The 27,949-nt window shown below is 35.3% G+C and overlaps 4 protein-coding genes across 6 annotated transcripts; 1 reads left to right on the top strand and 3 right to left on the bottom strand.

Annotated features, from left to right (window-relative positions):
• The first annotated feature begins 316 nt into the window (after positions 1–316).
• On the top strand, positions 317–14,257 carry LOC111778450 (RAB6A-GEF complex partner protein 1-like). 2 transcript variants are annotated; one of them, XM_023658285.1, is made up of 22 exons: positions 317–708; positions 887–994; positions 1,992–2,140; positions 3,818–3,899; positions 4,281–4,696; positions 4,905–5,337; positions 5,423–5,646; positions 5,961–6,156; positions 6,316–6,458; positions 6,532–6,706; positions 6,824–6,877; positions 7,312–7,491; positions 8,026–8,138; positions 8,903–9,088; positions 11,411–11,468; positions 11,931–12,032; positions 12,120–12,244; positions 12,336–12,474; positions 12,560–12,637; positions 13,064–13,180; positions 13,418–13,480; positions 13,595–14,257. In XM_023658285.1, exons 1-22 carry the CDS (start codon positions 562–564, stop codon positions 13,673–13,675), a joined length of 3,369 nt encoding a protein of 1,122 aa, XP_023514053.1. In that variant the 5' UTR covers positions 317–561; the 3' UTR covers positions 13,676–14,257. The 2 variants fall into 2 exon arrangements, with proteins under 2 accessions (XP_023514053.1, XP_023514054.1); XM_023658286.1 differs by having other exon boundaries at positions 318–708; positions 12,339–12,474.
• A 1,072-nt stretch (positions 14,258–15,329) lies between these two features.
• LOC111778843 (probable receptor-like protein kinase At5g24010) lies at positions 15,330–17,135 on the bottom strand. Its single transcript, XM_023658824.1, has one exon. The coding sequence runs from the start codon at positions 16,989–16,991 to the stop codon at positions 15,585–15,587; it is 1,407 nt and encodes a 468-aa protein (XP_023514592.1). The 5' UTR covers positions 16,992–17,135; the 3' UTR covers positions 15,330–15,584.
• Positions 17,136–17,523: 388 nt separating this feature from the next.
• Positions 17,524–22,536, bottom strand: LOC111779354 (mitogen-activated protein kinase homolog MMK2-like). Its single transcript, XM_023659505.1, has 6 exons — positions 22,073–22,536; positions 20,851–20,980; positions 20,002–20,139; positions 19,423–19,755; positions 18,540–18,723; positions 17,524–17,905 (listed from the first exon to the last, which is right to left on the bottom strand). The coding sequence occupies exons 1-6, from the start codon at positions 22,225–22,227 to the stop codon at positions 17,736–17,738; spliced, it is 1,110 nt and encodes a 369-aa protein (XP_023515273.1). The 5' UTR covers positions 22,228–22,536; the 3' UTR covers positions 17,524–17,735.
• A 2,807-nt stretch (positions 22,537–25,343) lies between these two features.
• Positions 25,344–27,926, bottom strand: LOC111778658 (protein BPS1, chloroplastic-like). Of its 2 annotated transcripts, XM_023658609.1 has the most exons (3): positions 27,790–27,926; positions 27,597–27,697; positions 25,344–26,619 (listed from the first exon to the last, which is right to left on the bottom strand). In XM_023658609.1, exon 3 carries the CDS (start codon positions 26,581–26,583, stop codon positions 25,567–25,569), a length of 1,017 nt encoding a protein of 338 aa, XP_023514377.1. In that variant the 5' UTR covers positions 26,584–26,619; positions 27,597–27,697; positions 27,790–27,926; the 3' UTR covers positions 25,344–25,566. The 2 variants fall into 2 exon arrangements, with proteins under 2 accessions (XP_023514377.1, XP_023514376.1); XM_023658608.1 differs by lacking the exon at positions 27,597–27,697 and having other exon boundaries at positions 27,790–27,903.
• Between the last annotated feature and the right edge of the window lie 23 nt (positions 27,927–27,949).

The raw sequence follows: 27,949 nt of genomic DNA on the forward strand, positions 1-27,949 counted from the left end.
AAATACGCGTAAATAACAAAATTAAAAAAAGAAGTGAAAATTAAAAAAATATAAACACATTCCATTTTATAAATGTTTTATGTATTAAATTATATTTAGATTAATCCAAATGGTGACCTTAATAATTCAAAATAAAATAAAAGTATTAAGATAAACCCAATTAGGTATTTTTTTTTTTTAATAAAATAAAATTATAGATTTAAATCCAAAAATCAATAGGAGTTGAGGAAGGTGATGAGCTGTCTGACCTGATCTCTGTAAGAGCCAAAAAGCTCGAAAGAAAACGATCAGTTCCGTAAAAAAAAAAAAAAAAAAAAAAAAAAAAAAAAAAAAANAAAAAAACAGGCTTCGGTTTGATACTGTTCAAAGGATTTGAGATCCAAATCCCACTTGATAATAATTGGGCAAATTTGGCTTCAACATTCTTCTCCAAATCCTGAACATCATTCAGATCTCTTCTCATAAGCCCTAATTCTACGTGCTTATTCAGTATGTTTTCTTTTTGATCCTTCATTTTACCAGCTTCCAATCCAAGATCACACTAAGGAACAGAGCGACAAGATGTATATGGCGTATGGATGGCCGCAGGTCATCCCTCTGGAACCTGGCCTTTGCCCATCTTCTCAGCAGATCATATATCTTAAGGTCGTTAATCGTTTACTACTTGTCGTCTCTCCTACTCATCTCGAGCTATGGAGCTCAGCCCAGGTACCAATTCTTGTACTTGTTTTCTGCGTGTTTTCTCAATTGGCGATTCTGTGTGGACAATTTTTGGTTGGTTTCGACATTTGGTTGTGGTTTCTGTCATTTTTCATTCTGTTTCGGTATTGGCAATTGAGAATTTTGGATTTTGACATTCGAATATTTGGGTTTGGGTGGAGCTCAGCACAGAATAAGATTGGGAAAGTACAAGCGGGATTCGGATTCGGTGCAGAGGGAAGGAGAGAATATGCAGGCCGTGTGGAGCCCTGATACCAAATTGATCGCCATTCTTGTAAGTGTTTCCCCTAATCTAAATTGGTTCTGAGTGATTATTTCTTGTCCAATTTGTAATGCGGTTGTTATTTAAGTACAGCATTCCTGTAATGTGTAATTAGGAATATATCTATCTTTGATCCCTATTTCTGTAAATGTCCAACCAGCGCTGTTAATTTAATCTATATATTAGGATACATTCTGAGATTAGGTGTCATGAATGGAATTTGGTTGAGGTTATATTCATTCAATCTGTAATTTGGTATCCTCCTATATTTTGGTATTTCTTTAATTTCTTGTATCGATAATACCATAGAAATTTTGATTTGAAGCTCCTGGAAATTTGATTTAACAACTGGTTGGAAGATAATTCCTTTAGATCTAAAATATCCAAGAACTCCAAAAAAACGATAAGGAATTAACCCAAAGAAAAGTAAGATATGAGTTTACCTTGATGATCAATATCAAGAGTAAAGAAAACTTGTTTCTAAACTCGAGATTCGAATCAACCCAAAGAAAAGTAAGATATGAGTTTACCTTGATGATCAATATCAAGAGTAAAGAAAACTTGTTTCTAAACTCGAGATTCGAATCATTTCATAAGATTGCTTGATCAAGGCTACTTGAATGACTCTAGCATGGAATTTAAATACAAGAAATGCAAAGGAACAAGCACATGGTTTAAGAAGCATAATATACCACTTTTATTTTAATCTCCAAAATCTTAATTGTAAAGCAAAAATATGAATGACTATTTATAGTCTTAAAAATAAATCCGGGAGTTAACCTATGGGTCAAATGAAAGGTTGTGACTCTACTACCCACCAATACCATAATGACCACTAGCTAAATTGTAACTTAAAACCTTAAAAATAATACTTTAAAACTGAAAAATAGAATGGAACATCCTTAAAGTTGAGACTAATACTCTATTTTGTTGTCTGTGGCATGATTAAGTTGCCTTATTTTTTTTTATTTTCATTTTTTCAAATCTCTTAATCTAATTTTGTTTGCAGACGTCATCTTTCTTTCTCCTCATCTTTAAGGTCCAATTCACTGATAGAAAGATACATATTGGAGGAAAACAGCCGTCTGGTTTGTTTTTTGCCACCATCTCTTTGGTTCTTAGCGAGCAGGTGCCTTTTGCAGCGAGGGACTTGACAGTGTATGCAATCTTCTAATTCTGATAAAAGGGCTATATCTTGTTGGCTATATCCTGTTTTTAATGTAACTGAATTTTCGGTCTTGCTAAAGAGAAACCATTTAGCACTCTGTGGAACTTTACAGAAGTTTTGTAGTGTGTTATGTCAAATGATGTAAATCTTCAATTTGGCAACAATCAACGAGATACGGTGGTACATTTGTGTTGTGGAGAATAATTCCAACTGAACAGATTAAGCTTCATTTTTTAAAGACACATCTATTGTAACAACCCATGCTCAGAATTCGGATCCGGATTCAGAATCTAGATTCGCCACATGATGGCCCTGACATTCTCCTGCATCCCCCATGACATGGTCATGTTACATACTCTTTGCTTCTAAAAGTGAAGACTATCTCCATAGACCAGCACGAGTCCTTCCAGCATGTTTTGTACTCACTCACATGCATCTTAAAATTTTTTTGAGGAGGTCACCCAACACAGAATTGCTGCAAGCAAAGTGTGCTTAATCTTGAAGTTTTTATGATTGAGCCACTGAAAAGGAAGGTGTACCTTGTTGGTATAGGTTGTAACTTTCATTTCTTGTAGGTCTTTCTTAGCTATCCTATCCTTGGGATCGCTCTTATTCATATATGGTTTCGGTTCATTAATGCACCTCTCCTTTACTCGGGTGTCACATCTATATTTTCTTGACCAAATACACTGAATAGGCCATATGTCCATGGATTCATTTCTGCCATCAATCTTGTTGTCTATAAGAAGGAGATGCTCTAGAAAAACTTATTCAAGATATTACGATGAGAATATTTGGTCTCAAAATGCCATAATAACTTAAGATGTTGCTTAATGGAAAGGATGTTTGACGACAGATAAATGAGCAGAACTTTTAAATTCTGAGCCATACTTTTGTAAGGTTTACCTTATTAAGACTGAAAAGATCAGCAAGAGTTTCTATTTTCAGCACTGTCGCTATTAGCATCAATCTTCTTGTAGCTACCAACCAAGTTAAGTGATGGATCCTTTTTAGGAACTTGTGTTTTCAAATAGTTCTAAGAAATACAGGTTAGTGAACAGAAGTAAAATCCAATAGCCCCAATATCTGGTAAAAGTCCTGAATATCTAACAGGGGACCCTAGATTATCCTTTAAAATTTTCTATCTATTGTTCTGTATCATTTTATAGTTGGAATTACTTTCAATGACACTTAAGCAGATTGTAGTATCTAACTTGAGGTTAACACGTGAGAAATAGTTGTTTTAAGCTACTGCCTTTCCACATAAGGATAGGAGAAACAAAAAGGAGAGCTTCTTTCTAATGTCTTCCAAAATACAGTTATTCTTCTCATTCTTCATGGAAAATTTGTATGCATGAGATTAGTGAATTGGATAGTTGTAACAAGAGACTTGAATAATGCAGCTCTTGGGACTTGATTTCTGAAGGCTCCGCTGACCAAAATGCAGCCAATAAGAAATTTAATTATTAATGGACACCTAGATGTAGACTTACCTTAGTGATACCCTTAAATGGATTGACAACTGAGGAATTGTTGCATCCTTTTCCCTTTTGAATTAACTTTTTAGAATTCTAGGTTAGATACTTTGTGTTACTAATACTTATTTATGTTTGTGTATGATAGTTATATTATGTGGATTGATTTTGAATTTTACATTATTTCTGCAGTAGCAACATAGTAAGTGATAGCAAGCATATGCTTATTGGGCTTTCCAGTGGATCTTTATACAGTATATCCTGGAAGGGAGAGGTAATGTGAAGATTTTTGCTACAGTTATTAATTGTTTCTTTTAGATGTATTCTATATCCCTTTTGAAATGCTCTTTGATATTGTCATTTATCATGCTATTTCTTGGTGTAAATTATCTAATCTCTTTGCTTATGCTTCCCACTAAACCAACTGAGAGAGCCCTTTGTAACCCATTGGTTCTATATCCATTTTGTAAATTTGATACATCAATGAAGTTGTTTTTTATACAAAATAATAATAATTATAATAATAAATATTTCTTTTAGATGCATTCTCATATGCTCAGTTTCCTAATCATCGTTGCTTTTAGGTTGAATTGCCATTATGTTTCCAATTTCTTTTGTTTGTCTTTCTTCTGATTACACATCTTTCTTAAAACAGTTCTATGGGGCCTTTCACATTGATCTTCACCCCCATGATCATGATGAAATTGGCGTAACTTCTCTTTCTCTGGATAATGGACTTCCTTATAAAGGTTCACCAAGAATTCTAAAGTCCAATTATGATGTCTGCGAAAAGTCTGCTATCATAAAGTTAGACCTTTGTCTTCCTCTGAGGATGCTCCTTGTGCTATATGCTGATGGAAAGTTAGTGCAGTGTTCTGTAAGCAAGAAAGGCTTAAAGTACACCGATGCTATTAAGGCTGAAAAGACGTTTGGTTCCACGGATGCTGTGTGTACATCAGTAGCTTCAAATCAACAAATTCTTGCAGTTGGTACCAGAAGAGGGGTTGTTGAATTATATGATCTGGCAGATTCTGCCTCCCTCTTTCGTTCTGTTTCTTTGCATGACTGGGGGTAAGCTTGGAGTTATCTTTTTCCTGAATAAAGAAATTTCTGTAGGGTATCAGGATTAAAACTTCCATTGCTAGTAAAAATTGTTTATTTCTTTAAGGATGGAGTCTCCTTAATGTTGCTTGTTTGTTGACCATGAATTTGAGGAATTCAAGGATGTCTATGCTTACACTAATTCATTGTATCTAAAGATGATTTTGACATCATGCAGATATTCTGTAGAGGACACTGGTTATGTTAGTTGCATTGCTTGGACACCAGATAATTCTGCCTTTGCCGTCGGGTGGAAATTAAGAGGATTGGCTGTATGGTCTGTTTCTGGTTGCCGTTTGATGTCAACTATCCGGCAAATTGGTTTAAGTTCTGTATCATCTCCAATGGTAAAGCCAAACCAAGATTGTAAATATGAACCTTTAATTAGCGGTACCTCAGTGATTCAGTGGGATGAATATGGTTATAAGCTTTATGCCATCGAGGAAAAATCTTCCGAAAGAATTCTTGCATTTTCTTTTGGTAAATGTTGCCTTAACAGAGGTGTTTCTCGCACAACACACGTACGGCAAGTCATACATGGTGATGATCGAATGCTCATTGTGCAATCGGAAGACAGTGACGAACTTAAAATGCTTAACGTTAATCTCCCAGTATGCATTCAGATAATCGGCTATTTTAGTTTGTTATTTATTCATCTATATGTATGCATCTCTGACAACATTTATCTTGGTCTAGGTCTCTTATATCTCTCAAAATTGGCCTATTCAACATGTTGCAGCTAGTGAGGATGGAATGTATTTAGCAGTTGCTGGCCTACATGGTCTAATATTATATGATATTCGGTTGAAAAGGTGGCGTGTATTTGGGGATATTACTCAAGAACAAAAAATCCAGTGTGAAGGTTTATTGTGGTTGGGGAAGATTATAGCGGTCTGCAACTACATTGAAGCTTCCAACATGTGAGAAACTATTTAGAAGTATTCTCTTCTGGCCACAACTAATTCATATTAAAATATCAGTTTTCAGCCTGGTCCAGTATCATTGGCTTGCTTAAATAGTTTCACTGAATTGGCTATATTTTTTAAGCAGGAGCATTCACAGCCGTCTTTGTTTTTTTTCTTTTTAACCTTTGTTTTATATACTTTGTATACAGCATTTTTTTGTCCTATGTTTGGCTACATTTTTTATAAGACTTGCATTTAAATTTGTTCTACTATTTTGTATATTGAGCACATTTTTATGTTTATCTGTAATTATGATCAATCTGTTTCAGGTATGAGTTACTGTTCTTCCCAAGGTATCACCTTGACCAGAGTTCTTTACTGTGTCGGAAACTACTGCTTGGCAAACCTGTGGTGATGGATGTATATCAAGAATATATATTGGTCACCTATCGACCATTTGATGTTCACATTTTCCATTTGACATTACTTGGGGAATTGACATTGTCTAGTACTCCAGAATTACAGGTAAAGGAATATTTCAAGTTACTCTGATTTTGAAATTTCTTTGAGAATGGTTGTACTTTTCAGATGTGCTTTCTTATCAAGTGTTAAGTCGCATTTGAGTGACAACATTTTGATTACTTAATTCTTCATTCATTTTTTAAGTGATAAAATGACAAACAGCTTTCTACAGTAAGAGAACTGTCAATTATGACTGCAAAGAGCCATCCAGTATCAATGCGATTCATTCCTGAACAAATTCCAGGGGAAGGCATTTCAAACAATCATATCTCTTCTTCTGACATGTTAGTTAGAGAGCCTGCAAGGTAAATGTCCGTAATGTTATGTAAACAGGTGTTCTCATTGGACATACTTCTGAGGGTTGATATGCTTCTTCAGATGTTTGATTTTGAGAGCAAATGGAGAGCTTTCTCTTCTGGATTTGGATGATGGGCGAGAAAGGGAGCTTACCGACTCAGTTGAATTATTCTGGGTCACCTGTGGTCATTCAGAGGAGAAAACAAATTTAATTGAGGAAGTTTCTTGGTTAGATTATGGTCATCGGGGAATGCAGGTGAAGGACTTTTCTGCTGTTCTCTTATTAATTATTATATGGTGCACATATTTAATGTATCTTGACTCCATTATTTGGACATGGCTGATATTTATTCTGGTTGGAAGCTTTTTACAGGTTTGGTACCCTTCTCCAGGTGTTGACTCTTTTAAGCAGGAGGATTTCTTGCAGGTATGCTTGCCTGTGACTATTAAATTATTATTGGTTACATAGTGATCAGTTCCTAAGCAATGCCAGAAAATTAAGAATTTCTCTTTTTGGTTCGTCACAAATATTTCTCATTTATTTGATTCTGCCAATTTTATTAGTTCATTTGTGGTTACTGTAAGTTTTTTAGTTTTTCTTTTAAAATTAGTTTAAATAATGAGAACTTATGAGTTAAATCTTGCGGATTGATACTAAACATTTTGGTTCAGCCATTCCGTCATATCTTTTCTATTGCCCCTTCTGTTTGACTGTTTCTATATTTGTATATCCTTGTACTACCAAGGTGGTCTTTTTTGCTGCTTTTACCTTTCCTATGAGAAAAAGTAAACTTTCTACTATAATGAGTCATAAATGCAAAATAGTTGTAGAACGTTCCCTGATAAACAACCTGTTTGTAGTTGGATCCGGAGTTGGAATTTGATCGGGAGGTATACCCACTTGGACTTCTCCCAAATGCTGGTGTCGTTGTAGGTGTTTCTCAAAGAATGTCATTTTCTGCAAGCACAGAATTTCCATGTTTTGAGCCATCACCTCAAGCTCAGACCATACTTCACTGCCTATTACGGCACCTTCTACAGGTAGCTCATTGTTCTTATGTTATTAAAGCTCCATTGACTTCAATGGTTCCATAATGCTTGGCATGGCTATATCTTAGAATTTGGTACTTTCAGCTTCCTCGAAGGAAGAAATTTAATATTACTTGCTTCTTTGTAACTATATTGATGCTTTTAACCTTATTTTCCTCTTTTACTAAGTATGAAGCTAATCAGACCTACTTCATAACAATGTGAACCATTACTCTGCTGCCTGTTAGTGCATCCTCTGCATGAAAAGTGCCACAAAAAGTTATAACATAAATTCTAAGTGAGGGGAAAAAGGATAAAAAATAAAAACTTCATCCAAACAAAAATTTCTGTCTTCTAGTCACATTGCATTTGTGAAGTTTTTCCTTATTTATACGCAAAAAGACATATTCCTCTCATTATCTCCTGGCCTTTTCAGTATGTTCTCTTGTACCGCGGTTCATCTTAGAGGTGAATATCTAATAGTCGCATGCTACTTTAGACAATATGGGTGTTCTTTAAACACTATTGTGATTGGAAATTTGCCAGAGGGACAAAAGTGAGGAAGCTCTGAGATTGGCACAGTTATCAGCAGAGAAGCCTCATTTTTCTCATTGTTTAGAATGGCTTCTTTTTACCGTTTTTGAAGCTGAAATATCCAGGTACTTATATATCTAGGAAATTTTTTCTCACTCAATTCAGTTCAAGTACTATTTCTTTGCCTTATTTAGTTTTTCTTTGCGTTTGTTCTTGTTTCCTTAAATTTATAATACATTTCTAGTATCAAATTCAGGACATTAACTACACCTATTCCCATGCTTTTAAGATATTGATTGTCCACGTTCCATTTGTTTAATTTCCCCCCCCTAATCTTCAGAGCAATGTTTTAAGGAAAATGGCATATTATACGGCAATTAGCTTCTTGCTTGTCTAAGTGTGAGGGCGCAGCTTCTATTTGTAAACCTGCTAGGAAAAGAAACTCAAATAGAAAACATTTAACCTGCTTGGAACAGCCATTTTAATATTGGATTTACCAAGCATGAAAATTTGATATAACATGAGGCAGAATTTTTTCTTATTTCCTTTCTAAGAAATGTGAACAAGAAGATTTGAATCATCCGTTAAAAAGGTTATTGATGCAAACCTTCGGTGTAGCCTTTTTGGGTACCTATCACCTACTGGGGAAGCCAGCTCCTAACTGATAATTTTCAAAAGGTTTTGGAAATAAGAGGAAGTAGAAGAGGAAACATCTCTGGTCCTTTATGATGACTAAGACACTTCCAGATGAACTTCAATTTTGCTCAATTTCTAAACTTCACTATACTGTATCTTTGCTAAAATTTAGTGACCTTGTAATTATGTCTGAGATTGTAGTATTCATTTTTTACGTTGAACTTTACATCATGAATCATGATTTGGATTGTAGGCAAAATGTGAACAAGAACCAGAATATGGCTGCTAAATATGCTAACAACAAGCTATCACTTTTGGAGAAGACATGTGAACTGATAAAGAATTTCCCCGAGTATCTTGATGTAGTTGTAAGTGTTGCAAGAAAAACTGATGGTCGACATTGGGCTGACTTGTTCTCTGCCGCTGGAAGATCAACAGAGTACAATTTTTATACTCTTTACAACTTTGGTTTCTTAAAGATATGTGTATGTTTAAAGTGTAACACAAAATTTCATGCTTAGGTGGTAGGAAATTTTTATTGGCATTTACTAATGATTTCAGTACCTAGAACTTGTGTCATGATTTCTTATTATCTTTGTTACTTTTCTTGAGGTGAGCCTGTCAACTAGATTTTCTTTGTACCGTGCATTTTGAGATGCCTAGTCTTTAGCCTTCATGCTTAGGTGGTAGGACATGTTTATTGGCATTTACTAATGATTTCTGTACAGAGAACTTGTGTCGTGGTTTCTTATTATCTTTGTTACTGTTCTTGAGGTGGGCTTGCTGAACTTGATTTTCTTTATTCCTTGCGTTTTTGGATGCCTAGCCTTTAGCTAATACATTTTTAGACACTTATAATTATATAGGTATGTATGCATTGGATAGATTTGATTATTTTGATCTTATTGCTCCTTATTTTCTCATAATGCTATTTTGAAGCCTTTTATGAGTCATAGTTTGGGAACATCTAAATTGGAAGCTAATTATGGTAAACTGAATACTGAATGAACTTGGAAGGGAGAGATGAAGGCACTTAATTGTGATAATTCCACGCTATGTAGTACTAAAATCTTCTTGAATTTATTTTTTTAATCTCTTGTTTATACTTCTTCCGCATATCTTTGGACTTCAATCTTGAAAGGATTACAAATTTGCATTTACTTTTAGTTTTTCCTTTGTTTCATTTGAAGGCCAACATGGAAATATTTAGAATGGATTTGTCAAGTGTTTATAAGAATATTGACATTGACATTGTTTTAATTGTGTACTCTAATATGTAAAATTTAATGATATGTGTTTTTTAATTAAATAATTGCTTAATTTTACCTTCTAATTTATAACTTTTCTTATATTATTGTCTAAAAGTAGTATGAAAGATTGGTGTCTTATCAAGGATATTATTGACATTAATATAGTTTAATTGTGTTCTCTTATGTGAAAAAATGTTTTGATATGTGTTTATGAATTAAATAATTGTTTAATTTTACCTACTTGAAGCTAAGAATATTTCTTATACTATTGTTTAAAAGTAATATGAATGATTGGAGTCTTATCAAGGATACTATTGATGTTTCCACGTGAAGACTTTTCTCTTTGACTAATTTAATCATGATAAACACAGCTTTCACTAACATTGCTGAGCATTTAGACTTTGATTAATAGTTCTTCCATTTAAAAGCTACCGTTGTTACTGGATTTGTTTATATGATTTTTTAATGACTTGGAAAATTATCTTAACTTTCTCCTCTTTCTTCTCCTATCTCTCTTCCTCTTCATATTTTCTCCTCCCTATTCCTGTGAGCCTGCGGGTTGGATTCTGACCATTTTATTGGTAGTGCTGTTGGATTCAATTTCTCTGATCTGGGCACAATCCGGCACAGCTCCCACGAGAAGTTTCTGCCATTAAAAAATTTGTGGCCGCCTGTTGCGGCGGTGGTGTTGGTGGTGAAAGTGGTTCCTTCCCACTTCATTGATGGAGGAGGATTTTATGGGAATTGGTGACGGTGGGAGCAAATAGGAATTTTGGTTGGAGCAGAGACAAGTGGGATTTGGGTTGCGATTTCAGTGAAATAATTGAGGTGGTGAAAGGACTGAAATTTGACTATTAGAAGCTCCGTCGGTGGTGGACGTTTGGAATCAGGAAAACTCTGGAGTAAATGGCAAGGGGATTTGGGTTTCTTCTTCTTATCTTGTTTACTCATTGCTGATGACTGGTTTTGAAATTTTAATTGGTATTTTTTTTTCCCTTTTCCATTTCCATTTCTATTTGCCTGACTCTTTTGAAGTGCAAAGGGGTGACTAACTCAGGCGGGACGAAGAAGAAAAGGATCAAGGGCAGGGGGGAAAAAAAGAGAGATGTCCCATAAGTTGAACATAGAATAATTTCCAACTCATTAATAAAAACATGTCAACAGTTAACTGCCAAAGAATCTTTGTGTTAGTTAACTTACGGTCTAGGCACCTTTTAGAATGTTAAATGTCTAGCAGTTTTTGAAATTTAGGGACCAAATAGAAACCTATCCTCAAAACTAAGGGACTTAAGTGTCTTTTACCAAATTAATGTGTCTTAGACATGCATGATATTTAAACCACTATGTCTACTTCAGTCAAATGTATGGCAATGACAGTGCTCATGTCTTGCACTTTGGCACCTCATATCTTGCACTTTGGCACCTCATATCTGTTAAGAGTATTGCTACTTGATACATTGTTATATCCCCTTTATAAGTGCTATGTTATTTATTACAGTTTCATTTTTCAGGTTGTTTGAGGAATGCTTCCAACGGAGGTGGTACCGTACTGCAGCCTGCTACATACTTGTAAGAGAAGCATTTCTTTTTTAGCATAAAGTGAAAATAATAGAATTTGTAATTGTTAAAATTTGATTTGTAAAAAAAGGATGCTTTGAATTTTACTACTGATGTTTGGATCTCCCCGAGCCCAAGGGTCCAGAAGAATTTAACTTTCTAAGAGGTTTAATTTTCATTTGGAATTGATTAGATCCAAGTCTAGAAAAAACTAATGGCTCTATTAGTAGTTTATGAAGGCTAATCAGAAGTTTTCATACTCTGGAATCTTGTAGGTTATTGCTAAAAGAATTAGATAGGAAGTAAGTTTTATTTTGAGCTGCATAACACAAGTCTATGCACAACCTAGAGAATTGCTTTACTGCTCTCAAATGAAAACTATATGAAGATTTTGAGCAGCTTCTTGCCATGAAATAGGGCTAGCTATGGCACAAAGTTGAAGGTAACAGAATGTTCTTTATTTGAATTTCACAGGTGATTGCAAAACTTGAAGGTCCTGCTGTTAGTCAGTACTGTGCTTTACGCCTTTTGCAGGCAACACTAGACGAGTCCTTGTATGAACTTGCTGGAGAGCTGGTAATATTGGATATCTTTTAGCTTCTCTTAATTGGGTATGTTAGTTTAAACTCATTGAGGTTAATAATATTTCTTCTATTGTTGAAGGTGAGGTTTCTGCTGAGATCTGGAAGAGACTACGATCATGCATCAATTGAGACAGACAAACTATCACCTCGATTCTTGGGCTATTTTCTTTTTCGTTCTAGCAGGAATCAAACCTTGGATAAAAGGTTATTAACATATTGAGATATTTTGCATGTTTCATAAACCTCGCAAATTCTACATTTGGAATGATGTAACTTATGATGACATCTTTATTAGCAGCTCATCATTCAAGGAACCGAGCGCACATGTTGCTTCTGTCAAAAACATTTTGGAAGGCCATGCTAGTTATTTGATGTCTGGGAAGGAACTATCAAAGCTTGTAGCATTTGTCAAAGGAACGCAGTTTGATTTAGTGGTAGGGAAAAGCTATTTTAAAAACTTTTTGAATGTTCAGGTTGATTCTACATATTGGATTTGCGTTATAATTGTAATGTTTGCAGGAATATCTCCAAAGGGAGAGATATGGAAGTGCTCGTTTGAAGGATTTTGCATCAGGGCTTGAACTAATTGGGGAGAAGGTATTAGAACTTTATGATCCAATTCTGAACTCTCTTTTTGGGTTTACAGATTCTCGACACTCTTCTTGTTCAATCTGTAGTATCAAGTGAAATTAGTTGCTCATGTGAGGATGAGAGGCTCTAATCCCGATTATTGCCATAAAAAGTAATGGGTTCCCACTATTTCCATTAAGTGACAACTTGATAAGGTTACTATATTATATTATAACATTTCATACTTCGAGCATCTGGTATAATGATGTAATTGATTCTTTAATACTTTCATATCTGCATAATCGACAACCAGCTTTTCTTACTTAATATATTGTTGTACCATTTTGAAGCCATAAATATAGCTAGATTTTGTAATTTTGCTTCCAGCATCATGCAATTTTCCCAAAGGGTGGTTACTATGTTCTTACTGTGGAGCTTATCTTTTTTGTCCAGCTTCAAATGGGAACACTTCAAAGCCGGTTGGATGCAGATTTCCTCTTGGCTCATATGTGCTCTGTTAAGTTTAAGGAATGGATTGTTGTTTTAGCCACTCTTCTAAGACGGTCTGAAGTATGCACCTTACTCTTGATTACATTTGTGTATATGTTTGGAAATTTCACCCATTGCATCCTTCATAAAATATCATTTTATCACGTGTATCCCTCTGAAAGGGAATTATCTGAAGCATTTTCTTACCCAATAAAATGAGTAGAGCACAAAAGCCAACACACATCTCAAGATCTTTCGTCTCAACTTGCCAATATCAGTGACACTCATCAAATTTGATTTTTTGTTCAATTTTTACAGGTTCTGTCTGATCTATTTAGGCATGATCTGCGGTTGTGGGAAGCATATAAGAGCACCCTACAGGTAAAGTTTGTGCTGAACTTTTCAGAGTACTTGTAATCTTCCATGTTAATCAAAGTAATTAAAAGACGAGAATCGAATGCTGTTCTGATAATGTTTTATTTCGTATCCTCGTAGTCATCGTTTGCCGAGTATCATGATCTGCTTGAAGACTTGAACGAGAAACTGCTATCAACGGAAAACTTGGATGAGAAATAGTGTCTGGACTAGCTTCTAACCATTGTTCATCTTCATCTACCGTCTGTTGCCAAATGACATGGTCACTCATTTCCATGTCCAATGGGATTACCTCACTGGTTTTTGGTGACAGATTGCAGATAGATCAAAGTACATTTGATCGAGCATCGACACGTTAACATCGAGCACAGTGAAGTCGTAGTTTCGGCGCAAGCATCAAATAGTAATGGGTAGAGTTTCAATAAAATGTTCGTGATTATTCTTAACAGCCTTGCAGGTTGGGGAGGTTACAAGTCTCTCAGCCAAGCAGTTATCGTTCTTCACCTTATAATCGTAATTCAATGTTGTGTATATGGTTATCTCCCCCTTTGTGAAGAGTTCTATTGGGTGAGGGTGGTTCAGTAATGTTAGGAAGGCTATCTGTAAAGTTGCTGCAAATGTTCACATTGTAGCAAGTATTATTTCTCTTACAGTAATTCCTTATTTAAATTAAAATTTTAAGCAAACTTGTTGCATTAGTTTAGTGCTTTGAGTCTTGTACTTTATGGATAGAATGTTAAATATATTTGCAGCGGCTTAGCAATGTCAAATGGAGAGCCCTTTAGAAGATGGTGTTTTGAACAACTAATTGAAGAGATTGCATCCTCATTTGTTTGAGGGTTATAGATCTGTTTCTCTTGAACACTAAACCTAGGAAAGGTTTATAATATGGTTCTTACCTAAAAAAAATGTTTGAATTCTTTTGATTCAAAAATAAAAAAACAAAGCTTTCAGTAACGATTTTTTTTTTTCTTTTTTCTTTAAGTTGAATTTTAAAAATATTGTTCGAAAGTGGATAACAAAACAAAGAAACTCGTAGGTGGTGGTGTATTAGCTTAAGTTCACTGTTTGTAGTGGTGTAATAGTTTAAGCTCACTACTAGCACTAGTGTAAAAGTTAGAAGATGTTTATGTTTTCTTTGGACTTTCACTTTTTCCTTCAAGGTTTTAAAATGTGCGATCCCCTTCAAGGTTTTAAAATGTGCGATCCCTTCAAGGTTTTAAAATGTGCGAGGCTAACGACTATATTTAATGGATCAAAATGAACAATATCAGCTGGTGGTAGGCTTGGGCTGTTACAAATAGTATCATAGTCAAACGTCCAACAAGGACGCTCGAAAATGGGTGATGAATAGATATCATTTTTATTAAATCAGAAGAAGTTATATAAGTGAAAGAAAACAACTTAGATAAATAAAAATTAGCCGTGAAAATATTGAGTCTCATTTCTATGTATTTTCTATGTATAAGAGTTAGCAGAAATAAACGTAGGCGCAAGAGAGCCTTTATCCCAAGATTGGTTGACTAGTTATCTTGTTTTGAAGCGAACTCAAAAGATCAATCAAATCGAGTCGGACGTATTTTAAAACCGTAAGGCTGACGGTGATACGCAACGTGCGGTGGGCTATGTTACAAGTGGAGTCGTGTTTATTATCAAATAGAAGTATATTTCAAGTATCTAGATTAGTAGGAATAGGCCCCAAATATATTTCTAGTGTCTACATTAGAAATTGTTGTAAAAACATAGTATAAAACTAAGTTCATGAATACAATTGAGGGTGCCTTGACTAAAGATAGATGAACATGAAGAGAGATTTAAAACAATAAAGCATTTAAAGTAGCTGTTCCACACCATAAATTTATTAGTACTCTGATATATCACAAACATATATAAGTGTATAAATATGACATTTCCTTGAGATTGTTCTCTCAATAACTTCCAAAATATCATTACAAATTTCAACAAACAAACCCTAAAAGAAACAAACTTAACATTCAAAACAAACTTTGATACAGATTTATATTCTACTTTACTACTGGTTTTCAGATACAACAATTCCACCAACTTATACATATTTATGTATCCTCAAATATAGAACATGTGTTTTTAACTACTGATTGTCTACTCCCATGCTAGATTTATCTCTCCAACTATCCACCACGGGAAGTTTCGACCACGAGAAAGACTCGTCCCTCCCGATCACCTTCCGACGTAACATCAGCGACACGCTTACGATCAAGCACAAAATCACTACATATGGAACTAAATTAACGGTGTATCCTCGACATCCCTTCAAAACCATCTCTGCAGATAGGCTACCATCAAAGCTACCCAAAGAGTTGTTCAATTTCATGATCTCAATTCCATTTAGTAGACCATCTACAGCATATGGGACACTCTGATTAGAGCTTCCAATACCAATTCTAAGAACTCCTTCTTGACCAGCATTAACCATGAAATCAACATAGAATGGAGAAGAAAGTTCCCAATTAGTAGCGCTCGAGAGATCGAAATTCTCATACGCCATGTACCCGTTAACATAGATATTGAAAAACAGAAAACCAATTGATATACTTGCAATATCACAAAAATGCAAGCGAACAATGTAATTGTATCCATCAATTACAGGGAATGTCCATGTCATGTTCATATATGGAACCGAAGAATTTGTACTTTGGATCACTCTGGCGGAGTTGTAAACATTGTCAGGACCAACTTCACGACTAGCGCCACCTGCTTGATACTTCATTCTTCCAGTAGAATACACTTTCTTTGATCCCCAAATGGATTCAAAGTGTTCATCATCAGGAAGCCAAGTCCTCCAGAAAGAATCATTAAACGGGGTCACTTTAGGGCCCCCAACATTGACCCTGTACAAAACTTCAAGCCCTTGCTTGGACAAACCATCAACAACTCCACTATGTTCATAACTCAAGTATTTTGCAGTATCAGCAACAAGATCTTTAGGCGCAGAAATAACTTCAATCGCATTAACAAAAGCCAAATTGGATTTCTTAACAGGGACAAAGGTAATTTCAAGGGTTTCAGTTCCAATCCAGATAAGGAACTCCTTAATTCTAGGGTTTACAGCAGAGACCCCACTAAAATTACTCAAAATCACATACCCATTAACCAGAACGTGGAATTGAGCACGAATCAAATCCAAATTTGAGGAACTAAAAGTTTGAAAATGGAGACGTACCATATGCGTCCCTTTATCTCTGATCTGAAACTCGTACTTGGACGGTGCCTCGAAAACGCGAGCCGAGCTGTAAATCGGGGGCAAACCCTCGAAGGGGTGTTCATTTCTGAGGGAGAAAGAGTGAGGAGCGGTGAGAAAAGGAGAGTTTGAAGGGGATGAATCGGAGAGGAAGATGCGATGATCGACGGTGGACTTTAGGGTTGACCCACAGTCGACGAGGTAATGATCGACCGGAGAGAAATGAGAATAGGAAAGAATTGGAACGGCGGAGGAAGAAAGTAACAGGGTAAAGAGAATTAGCTTAAGAAACTCCATTGGAAGAGAATTCAGAAGAAACTGAAGAAGAAGAAGAAGATGGATGGAGGATTCGTGATCAAGAAAACCGCGTTTGATAGGGTCCAAATGGAACCATCACACCTCATGATACAGCTAAGATTTGAAGACGAATTCCACTTAGTTCCATTCTTTACAATATTTTCAAATTATAAATAATTACTCCCTATTACACGTTTTTGTCAATAATCCTTAAAATGTTAAATGAAAGGACCCGATTCGCCTTAAAAAATATCATTTTTAGTGTCACAATCGCGCAACGTAATTGTGCGCCACTTAATCTCACCCTCGAGAATCAACCCACTAGAACTTGGGTCGTTTAGTCTCATTTCTCATAAAAATTTTAGAAAACGGTAATAAAAGAAATGTTAGAAAGCGTTTGGAAATCGTTGATAGCGTATAACCTAGGTAGGAAGAATTAACAGTTAGACACATCTCCTATAGTATATTTGGTATTTTAGCTTTGACACGAGTAGACAACAATAAATCAATAAAACGAGCGTAAAACTATAACTAAAACCCGTAAACACAATTAAAACTTTCTAAACTTATTTCTAAGTTAAGAAACCGAGTTCATAACTTAGTTCACAAAGTGGCAAACAAGAAGATAGTTTCATTAATCTCTTTTACACCCCAAACCAATGCAACACAGAAGAAGAAAACTGGGAAAAGAATGAACAGCTAAGATTGTCCAATATTTTCTTCAACAAATTGGTATGATCTTCATCAAGCGGGATCCGGGTTGAACTTCACGGATTCTCTCCATACAAGTTCCTTGATGTTTTCTTCGGTAAACGACGGTTGCTCGAAGTCAAAACTGAAAAGCCTCGGACATACAGGCTCCTCATTGATATCATGAAGAGGTGCCAAGTATGGATGCCTCAACGCCTCATCAACTGCAAAGCATCGAGGTTCGATATGACCGTCCACACGAAGAAAAGGAAACGAAAATCTATATGTAGTTTTGTTGTGACTATTATTAGTTCTTGTTAGGATCGCACAACAATGCACACTCTCGATCCTTATGAACACAAAAAAACAGGAGAGAGAAAATGCAAGGAGAAATAATGACTAAAGATTTTGTATTAATTACTTCCGATATACACAGTAAGAGAGGGTATGTACAGTAACAGAGAAGACAGAAACTACATTTTCAAAACTCTGGCTAAGGGTTATATATATGGTTCAGTTTACTATGCATAACTTTACCAGATATAACCATCTACTATAGATATAGCTTTTTGCTGTGTAGATTGCTATATGATAATTTATTTTATATATCATTTACCATATATAGTTTTACTATGTATAACAGTTGACTAAGATATAAATAAGCAGAAAGCTCCCTAATCTAACAATTCTGTCATCTAAATGTATATATCCTAAACAAGTATGAGACGTGAAAAACTTTATCATGCTAATAGAAAAGAGATCAGAATCTTTGAAAATAGTATGAACAAAGGTCTACTTAGTACATCGACAGAGCTAGAAGAGTTGGTTAGTTTTATTCGTCACCGAGTCAAATTGTACCTGTAATGCGTTTAGTAGGATCAAAGACGAGCATCTTCTCCAGCAAGTCGATAGCAGCAGGAGACATCGTAGGAAATTTAGTGGAGAACGGTTGCCTCGGGAAGTGAGGAATATTTTTAAAATATTTTCGTGGATTGTCACTTCGTAAGAACCCGAGGCTCGAGTCGTCAGGTGACCCAATGAGCTTCACAAACCAAAAGGAAAACAGTGTTAAGATTAGAATCGAAATCAACACCATGGTGATTGAACAATCATAAAGAACAGAGAGATACTCATTTGAAAAAGTAAAACTGAAAGGTGACTAATCAGGACTATCAATTCAAGTCAATGTAGAAGATTCAACTTAGCAACTAGGTTGCAATTGCTTCCAAATCATGACTATTTCTTTAAGTCCACGGCCCAAGCCCACCGCTAGCAGATATTGTCTTCTTTCGGCTTTCCCTTTCGAGCTTCCCCTCAAGGTTTTTAAAACGCGTCTACTAGGGAGAGGTTTCCACACCCTTGTAAAGAATGTTTTGTTCCCCTCTTCAACCGATGTGGGATCTCATAATCCACTCCCCTCCAGGGCCCAACGTCCTCGCTGGCACACCGCCTAGTGTCCACCCCCCTTTGAGATTCAGCCTACTCGCTGTCACATCGCTAGGTGTCTGCCTTTGATGCCATTTGTTACGGTCCAAGCCTACCACTAGCAGATATTATCCTCTTTCGAGCTTTTCCTCAAGGTTTTTACAATGAGTCTACTAGAGAGAGGTTTCCACACCCTTATAAAGAATGTTTCGTTCTCCTCTCCAACTATGTGAGATCTCACACATTTAGTACCCATTGTTCGGTGAAGAGCAAAAACTAGGAAGCTAAGGCAGATTATGATAACTAGCAAGTGTACCTCAGTAATAAGTTTTAGCTGATGGACATAATCTTTTCCAGGAAACAGTGGTTTTCTGTGCATAATTTCACCAAGTATACAGCCAACAGACCAAATATCTATTGCTCCAGTGTATTCCGAACAATTAAGAAGCAATTCCGGTGCACGGTACCACCGAGTAACAACGTACTCAGTCATAAAATCAGTCTCAGAAGTTGTCCTTGCAAGCCCAAAGTCCCCAAGTTTTAGGTCACAGTTTGCATTGAGGAACAAATTGCTTGGTTTCAGATCACGATGTAGAACATTAGCGGAATGTACGTATTTTAGGCCTCGTAACAACTGGTACAGAAAGAACTGCACATAAAAAATTTTAAGTATTAATAACATAAAATCTAATCTAGTGTTTCTTCTTAGTCAAGAACACTATCATGTCCGACCTATGTAATTCAAACGTTTTCTTAGGAAAGATGAAAACCATGGTAAACGTTTTCATAAACTAAATGATTATTAAACGGGATCTAAGTCGTTGAAATTCATAAATACTCCAATGCCTAGAAACGTTCATGGTATTGTAACTCCGAAGAGAGAAGAGGTGCGAACCCGACAATGGTCATCAGTCAACGATTGGTTGGACCGTATTATCTGATTTAGATCAGTATCCATCAGTTCATAAACAAGGTACACATCATTGAAATTCTCCTTCTGAGGAGGTCTTATAATATCTTTAAGAGCAATGATCTGCAGTTGAGAAAGAAAAAGAAAACAAGTCAGCCCACATGGTCACACAGTTGCAGCATAGATATGAACTAAAAAGTGATAAGATGATGGTTGTGAGATCCCACGTCGGTTGGGGAGGAGAATGGAACACCCTTTATAAGGGTGTGGAAAACTCTCCCTAGTAGACGCGTTTTAAAAACCTTGAGGGGAAGCCCGAAAGGGAAAGCCTAAAGAGGACAATATTTGCTAACGGTGGACTTAGGCCGTTACAAATGTATCAGAGCTAGACATCGGGCATTGTGTCAACGAGAAGGCTGAATCCCAAAGGGAGGTGGACATGAGGCGGTGTGTCAACAAGGACGCTAGACCACGAAGGGGGTGGATTTGGGGGGTCCCACATCGATTTAAGAAGGGAACGAGTGCCAGCGAGAACGAAACACCCTTTATAAGGGTGTGGAAACTTCTTCCTAGTAGACGCGGTTTAAAAACCTTGAGGGGAAGCCCGAAGAAGACAATATCTCCTAGCGTGGACTTGGGCCATTACAATGGTATAAGGTAAAAGTCACTGAAAATGCTCGATGTATTCTATCAAGTGATCGTGATCGACTAATAAATTCTCTTAAAATCATAGCGTGAACATGAAAGATCCTTCTTCAATCCTTTGTTATATCTCTTTGAATAATGAATTTAAGATCAAGAAAATAACAAAACTCATAGATACTAAGAACTTACATTTTCATGATCCATGTGACGAAGAAGCTTGATTTCCCGCAAGGTTCTTTTAGCATCAATCCTATTGTCAAATGCATTGCCAACCTTCTTAATAGCAACCTCCTCATTTGTTTCTGAATTAGTAGCAGCACTGAAGGGTACAAACAAGTAATGTCTTGCTTTAATTGTTCATATTACTTTTGTACAAAAACAATATGAACAAAGAAAAAAAGCTATGTCACAAGAATTTAAAGAAGAACCTCAAATCTTGCCTCAAAAAACTAATCCAAAAATGATCAGAACCCTATAAAATTCATGTTCTATAGGAATTCCAATGCTTGTATGCAGCAAGAATCTAGCAAGTTCCAAATGACATTCTCTATCATAGATAAATTTACCATAACTCGTAATTGAATAGAAAGAAGACCCCGAACGATGGGTTTAACTTCCTATATGAAAACTTTCATTACCATTATACTGTCAGGAATCATGGATCTCCACAATGGTATGATATTGTCCACTTTGAGCATAAACTCTCATGGCTTTGCTTTAAGCTTCCCTAGAAGGCCTCATACAAATGAAGATGTATTCCTTACTTATAAACCTATGATCATTCCCTAAATTAACCAATGTGGGACTCCCTCCCAACAATCCTCAACAATCCTCCCCTCGAACAAAGTACACTATAGAGCCTCCCTTGAGGCCTATGAAGCCCTCGAACAACCTCCCCTTAATCGAGGCTCGACTCCTTCTCTAGAGTCCTCAAACAAAGTACACCTTTTGTTCGACACTTGAGCCAACACAATGAAAAATGGAGCCTCCCTTGAGGCCTATGAAGCCCTCGAACAGCCTCCCCTTAATCGAGGCTCGACTCCTTCTCTAGAGTCTTCGAATAAAGTACACCTTTTGTTCGACACTTGAGTCAACCCAATGAAAAATGGGGCAAATGTAGCCTATCACATCTCCCTTCCAAAAGAATCTAAATCACTACCCAACACAATGAAATCGAAAAACTAAGTAATCGGAAGTAAATCATAACTCAGAACAGTCTCAGAATGAGTGCATCCTAGTAAGATCGAGAACACATAAGCCCATAAGAACTAAGGAAATCAACACAAAGTTTATACATCTAAATCAAGAATTCTTGTTAAAGTTAGACTCAAAGTAGCACAAGTCAAACCCATAATTTGAATGAAGAACAAATAAGAACAAGCAAAAGGAATCAAGTAGAGAAGCTTCATACCAGACAATACCATAAGCTCCTCTACCAACTGGCTTTATGGGTGGAATATACTTCCTAGAAACTTCAAAGAGATTCCCATACAAATTGTATTGAATGTATCGACCGCCATGGGTGGGCACTCCCCTGATGTTCTGATCAAAAGAACCGGACTCCATTGACACTCCGGAGGTCCAAAGGAGGAAGTGATGATATCAAAATTGACAAGAAACCCAAATCGAAAATTCGAAAACGAAGATTACCCACTTGAGATTGAGGCTAAAACTGAATTGGGATTTTGAGAGATGGACGAATTTGAAGATGGGTGTGTTGGAATCTGCAGCGAAAGCGAGCTGAGCAGTTCCCAGAATGATCTGTGGGCAGAGGAGAATTAGGAGAAGTTGAGAGGAAAACGCACTTCCATTAGGACGACTTCGAGAAGACTGGGCGGCCCGCGTGCGTATGCTCTTCCTAGTTCACATTTTCATGGACGACTGATCAACTTTTATTTTTTATTAATTTGAAAAAAAAGTTGATTCTTTTGTTTCATTATGACTCTAATCAAAAGTTTGTTTGACCTTACATTTCTTCTCTATAAATAATCTTTTATACATTAAAAAGTTTTCTATAAATAATTCTCAGTTAATATAAATTTCTCGTATCTTGATCTTATTTTAACTTGAGGAGATCAAGGAGCCAACCTATGAAGATGAAAATTAACCTAGCATAACAGAAGTCATAGTATCACATAACATAATACATGTCACAATAGTCATAAAATACGGCACATGGAAGGATCATAGAGTATCTGTCATTCATACTTCATTTAGTTCATCCATCATGCCAATACTAGAGCCTATTATCTAATTGACCTAGGTCGGAGTTATTAACTATCCTTGGAACTAGCGTGAACAAGCTCTTTAACTTCAATTTATCCTATGCAAACCCACGACAAGAATCAGGCCAAAACATACTATTAATTTATCTAACAATGGGCATATTGACCCCAAACACTTCTAAAAACGTTAGAAACAGCTCCGTGACCGTCCAAGATAATTGGAAAGAGGCTAGAGATATCAAGTCAAGCTGCCTAAACTGTGAGACCCAGGATTTTCTTTTACCTTCTTTGTCAAACTTAATTTCTTAGAACATATAAATAATTTTTTTATTTAATTTTTAATTTAAAAATATGATTTTCACACTTATCTTCTAAACTAAAATATAAATTCCTCAAACAATACAATTAATGAAAAAAAGAATTCACCAATAAAATGGAAAACTTGCATAGACTTCAAAATTTTCTTTATTTTTATTTTGTATTATTTACTTTTCATTTCGCTATTTATTTTTTTATTTTATTTTTTCTTAATAAATGTTATTTTAGATATCAATCAGTTTATAAAGGCTTGAAAAATGATAATAAATTGAAATACTGTATTTTATGTTAGAAGAACTGAAATAAATAAATTATATTAAATTTTTTTAAATATAATATGTATAATTAATTTTTGAGTTCCATTATCCATACTACTCATTTATAATTATATTAAAATTATTTATAATTATATTAAAATAATTTAGTTGAGAATAATTATTAATATTGACGGCTATTTATTCTCCTAACTTATTTTATTTTGTTTTGAATAAATTTTATTAATTAATTGATATTAGTTTACAAAATTATTATATTTTAATTATTTAATTATAATAAATCAATAATAATTTAATTAAATAGATATTTAATTATTTTGATAAAAAAAATTATTATTTATTTACACCCTAATTAATTATCTAAAAATAAGTGGGTAATAAAATTGTTGAAACTATTTTATTTATCTAAAATCTTGATAACATTTTCATATAACATTGAATATATTAAAATAACCTTTAGGTCTCGTACTTTTAAATATAATATTTTTTTAGTATTACAAACAAAATTTTCAGTTAAACAACGTCTAACTTGAAAACCCATAAGACCAAAAAGATTTTAGGACTCGACCCACGAGACCAAAATTTTTAGATGACTAATACTTAACCGAAAGTTCTATGTCACGATGTGCTAGTATTTTTCGTGCATGTACTTCTTTATTTTGCTCTTGTTATCTTGTTGCCATGATTATGTTATGCCTCATGAGATACTATAACACACTAGTTATTACGAGCATGTATGAAGTATTTATGAACATGTAAGAAATACTATGTGCTACATTATATTGTCCCATAATTTTAAATGTTGAACATCATGCATGTTGTATGTTATGAGCATAGATTACTTTTCTAGTATATTACATACGAGTGCATATGCCATGATATATTATACGCGATCCTTTTTTTTTTTTGGTTAGTTTTCAACAACATAAGCGTGTGCTAGTCTATAGGTTAGGTCTAGGAGATACATATACAAACTAGTTTAATGAGCTTATGCATGCATATATGAATTATGTGTGGAATAGTATCATGCATCTAACCCTATTTGAAAAAATAAAATAAAGTTCAAGGAACAATTAAGTACGATCATGAAAAGTAGATCTCGCCAATGAACCATATCTTCTAACCTCAACAACAGGTCATTGAGTATTTTGAAATACTCATTCCACGTTTATTATTTTCCAGGTAAAGACGAGTCTCTTATATAGATGACGACGCCAACTGAGATAAAGCCACCAATTGAAAAGCGTTCGTTGCATACAAACTTCTGCTGACATGGCCTTAACTGCTGCTATGGACTTGAACAAGGACGCTGATATGAGTTTCAAGAGTTTTGTACTCGACGGCCACCACATTCACAGTCGGCAAAGGGAGAAGAGTTGGCATCCACGTCAACGGGTAGGCAGACATCGTCTTCAACATGGACGATGTCGTCCGTATAAGGGCATGCAAACTCTTCAATCAATTTTGTATTATTATTATTATTATTATTATTATTGTTATTATTTAACAACATTATTAACTCATTTATGAACCTGATATATGTTTGAATTTTGTATTATCATTATTTTACTATATTATGCCATTTATAATATATATTGTTATACATATTCTAATTTAACAAAAGCAAAATAATTTTATATCATGCAATAATAACTTCATCAAAGTCCCATTTAACATTTAAATAAATTTAAAATCATGAAATTAAGACGAACCTCAAATTCTTGACATCCCAAGGAAACATTCCATATAAAGAGATGAAAATCTCTCCTGACATCGAGCCAAAGGGTGGGCTAGGACTGTTAGGATTATCATTTTAAAGGTCGGAACTAAAGAACGAAATTCAATTCTAAAAAATAAAGAACCATTTGCTCAAACATAGAAACCCCATATGTATTACATATTACCATTTCAAAGTTCGGTCTTACACACGTTAATAAGAAATACAACCCAAAAGCCTTAAGCATATAACCAAAGACTATAACACTATTACACTACACTACACTACACTACACTACGGTTAGTTAATTAGTATACTTTAGTTGAAACACAAGAGAGACAAACCTAGCCCTGTACAGAGGTTCTCAAGTTCAGCTCCATATGGTTTCTGAATCCCTCAGGCTAGATAGCAGAGCATCACGTCCTGCCAAAACGATCTGGAAAAAGCTGTCCACTTCATTAGTAAGCAAATGAAGATCTTCTGAAAGTTTCTCGGCCTTTCCTTGCAACTCCGATACAGCGTTTTCCAGCGGTTTAGCTTCTTCAACTTCTGGATTCTCCGGGATTATTTTATGAAGATTGGCCACACATTGGTCGATAGCTTCAAGCTCCTTCAGGGGGGTAAACTTTCCATGTGAGTATGTACTTCTAATTTCATTATTTACATCATTTTGCAAGGAGGAGAAAGTTTGTCCCCATGAATATGTATCAGCAATTTTCAGATCAAACAGTTTTGGGGAACCTAGGAAGGCTGAGGCAAAGACACTGCACATAAAAACTGTCTGTACCTTCACCCCGTATAAAGCGAGCATCAGAACCTTACCTTTGGCTGAGTTCTTTACTTTTGGAAGATCAAGTGATTCTCCAAGGCTGTCTAGGATTGTACAACAATTCTTAATTCTAGAATTTGAGGAGCTGATGTTCAGTCTCCATTGACCTAAGGAAGCACGGGCTCGAGTGAGTCGCTTTGACTCGGCAGAATCCAAATTATGGGTGACACATCGAAGCATGAGGTTGCTTTGGTTCAAGTGTGAAAGCTCTGAGCTAATAGCATTACAGATGTCAAGCAATTTCACACTGATGTCCAAATAGACATCGATCCACTTTTCATTCCAGTCCGGCACTGGGAGATCTAACTCCTTGATAAGAGTTTTAATATCACTGTGAGTTTCACAAAGCAACTCCATTGCTAATTTCATCCATGAAAGGCTAAGAACGTCATCTTTACTTGAAGGATGGAGCTTTCTTAGTCTTTCAGCTAGGCTTCTCTCAAAAGCATTCAATATTGCAGCAAGTTTAGAAGGCAAATTCGAACCTTTTGGAGATATCATGCGGAATGGGTTACCAAAGGGGAAAAATTGTCTGGGGGGAGTCTGTGGGCGGCTCATTTTCGTGAACTATGAGCTCTTGATGCTATGTATTGACTGCCAAAATGTATTAAACCACATTAAAAGGTATAACTTAAGATTAAAAGAGGTAGAATATTTCAGCCGTATTTTACATCAGGAAATAAAAAATTAATGATCCGAATATTTAAAAGTTAGAATTACTTGTAAGCTCATTTTTTAGAGCATTGCATTTGAAACTTTCATCTACAATCAACAGCAGGAAAATCCCTATATCCAATTTCCTAGTAAATATAGGTAGAAGATGGAGAAATGATGTTTCTAGCCATAAACACCTCAACCTTCTTGCACGAATCAGTTATTATTTTCAGGATTTGCAGAGATTCAAAACAATTAAAGACAGGAAATATAACTGAATTTCTTCTCATCTCATCCTAATTCCCAACTAGGGAAGAAAATTGAATATCAGCTGTAAAAAATCATCAAAATCATTATATAGCTTAAGTTTCACATAACAAGATCAGAGTAAACAAACAGACTCTTCTTATCAACGAATATTTACAGAACAGATATCTCAAACATAGATCTATGGATCCAATTTCAAAACCATCATAAAAACAAAGACAGCAGAAAAAAACAAAACAAAACTAATTTCACTTTAGTTTGCCTTATGTAGTTCTGTTTTGCAGAGATCTAATCAACTAAAATCAAATTGAACTCATAGAGTACATCCTTTTAACGAAATCCCTAAACCAAGGATAGAAACTGAGTTGTTCAGATATTAAGTCTTCAGATCTCGTTTATAAATCTACTAATCTATCCTTTCAGTTGCAAATATAACATAAAGATCGTCAAAACCTCAAACATCCATTACACGCTCCTCTAAAAACCTCCAACAAACGAATCTCTTCCAGAATCACTAAAAAAGCAGATGGTAGCAAACTCAAATACAAAGCATGGAAATCTAAACCTAATATTACAAGAAACCAAACAGATATCCAAAAAAAAAATTACAAAAATTACAAAATAACGCAAGTATCAACAAGCTTACTTACATAGGAGCTAGATCTACGAAACTCCTACAGATAAAGAGCACCGGAACCCACACCAGACGACTCCAAAAGGAACGGGAAAGGAAGAAACGAAAATCCAAGAACTAGGAAATTGAAAAGAAAAAAAAAAAAATCTAAAAAATCATCCTAAATGTATCGAATGAATCAAAAAACATCCGAGGGAAACGAAATATACCGTGTAGTTGAACGAAGATCGATCGAAATTTCTGTGAAGGATTTTTTTTTTTTTTTTTTGCAGCGTTGAAATTTCAGTATGCGGAGGAAACTGGGAGGAGATGAGGTATTAGAAAAAGAGGAAGGGGAGACTTTGATAATATCACGGGCAGGTGAGTCAA

The sequence above is a fragment of the Cucurbita pepo genome, chromosome LG17, assembly GCF_002806865.2.
Source record: "Cucurbita pepo subsp. pepo cultivar mu-cu-16 chromosome LG17, ASM280686v2, whole genome shotgun sequence".
Lineage (NCBI taxonomy): Eukaryota > Viridiplantae > Streptophyta > Magnoliopsida > Cucurbitales > Cucurbitaceae > Cucurbita > Cucurbita pepo.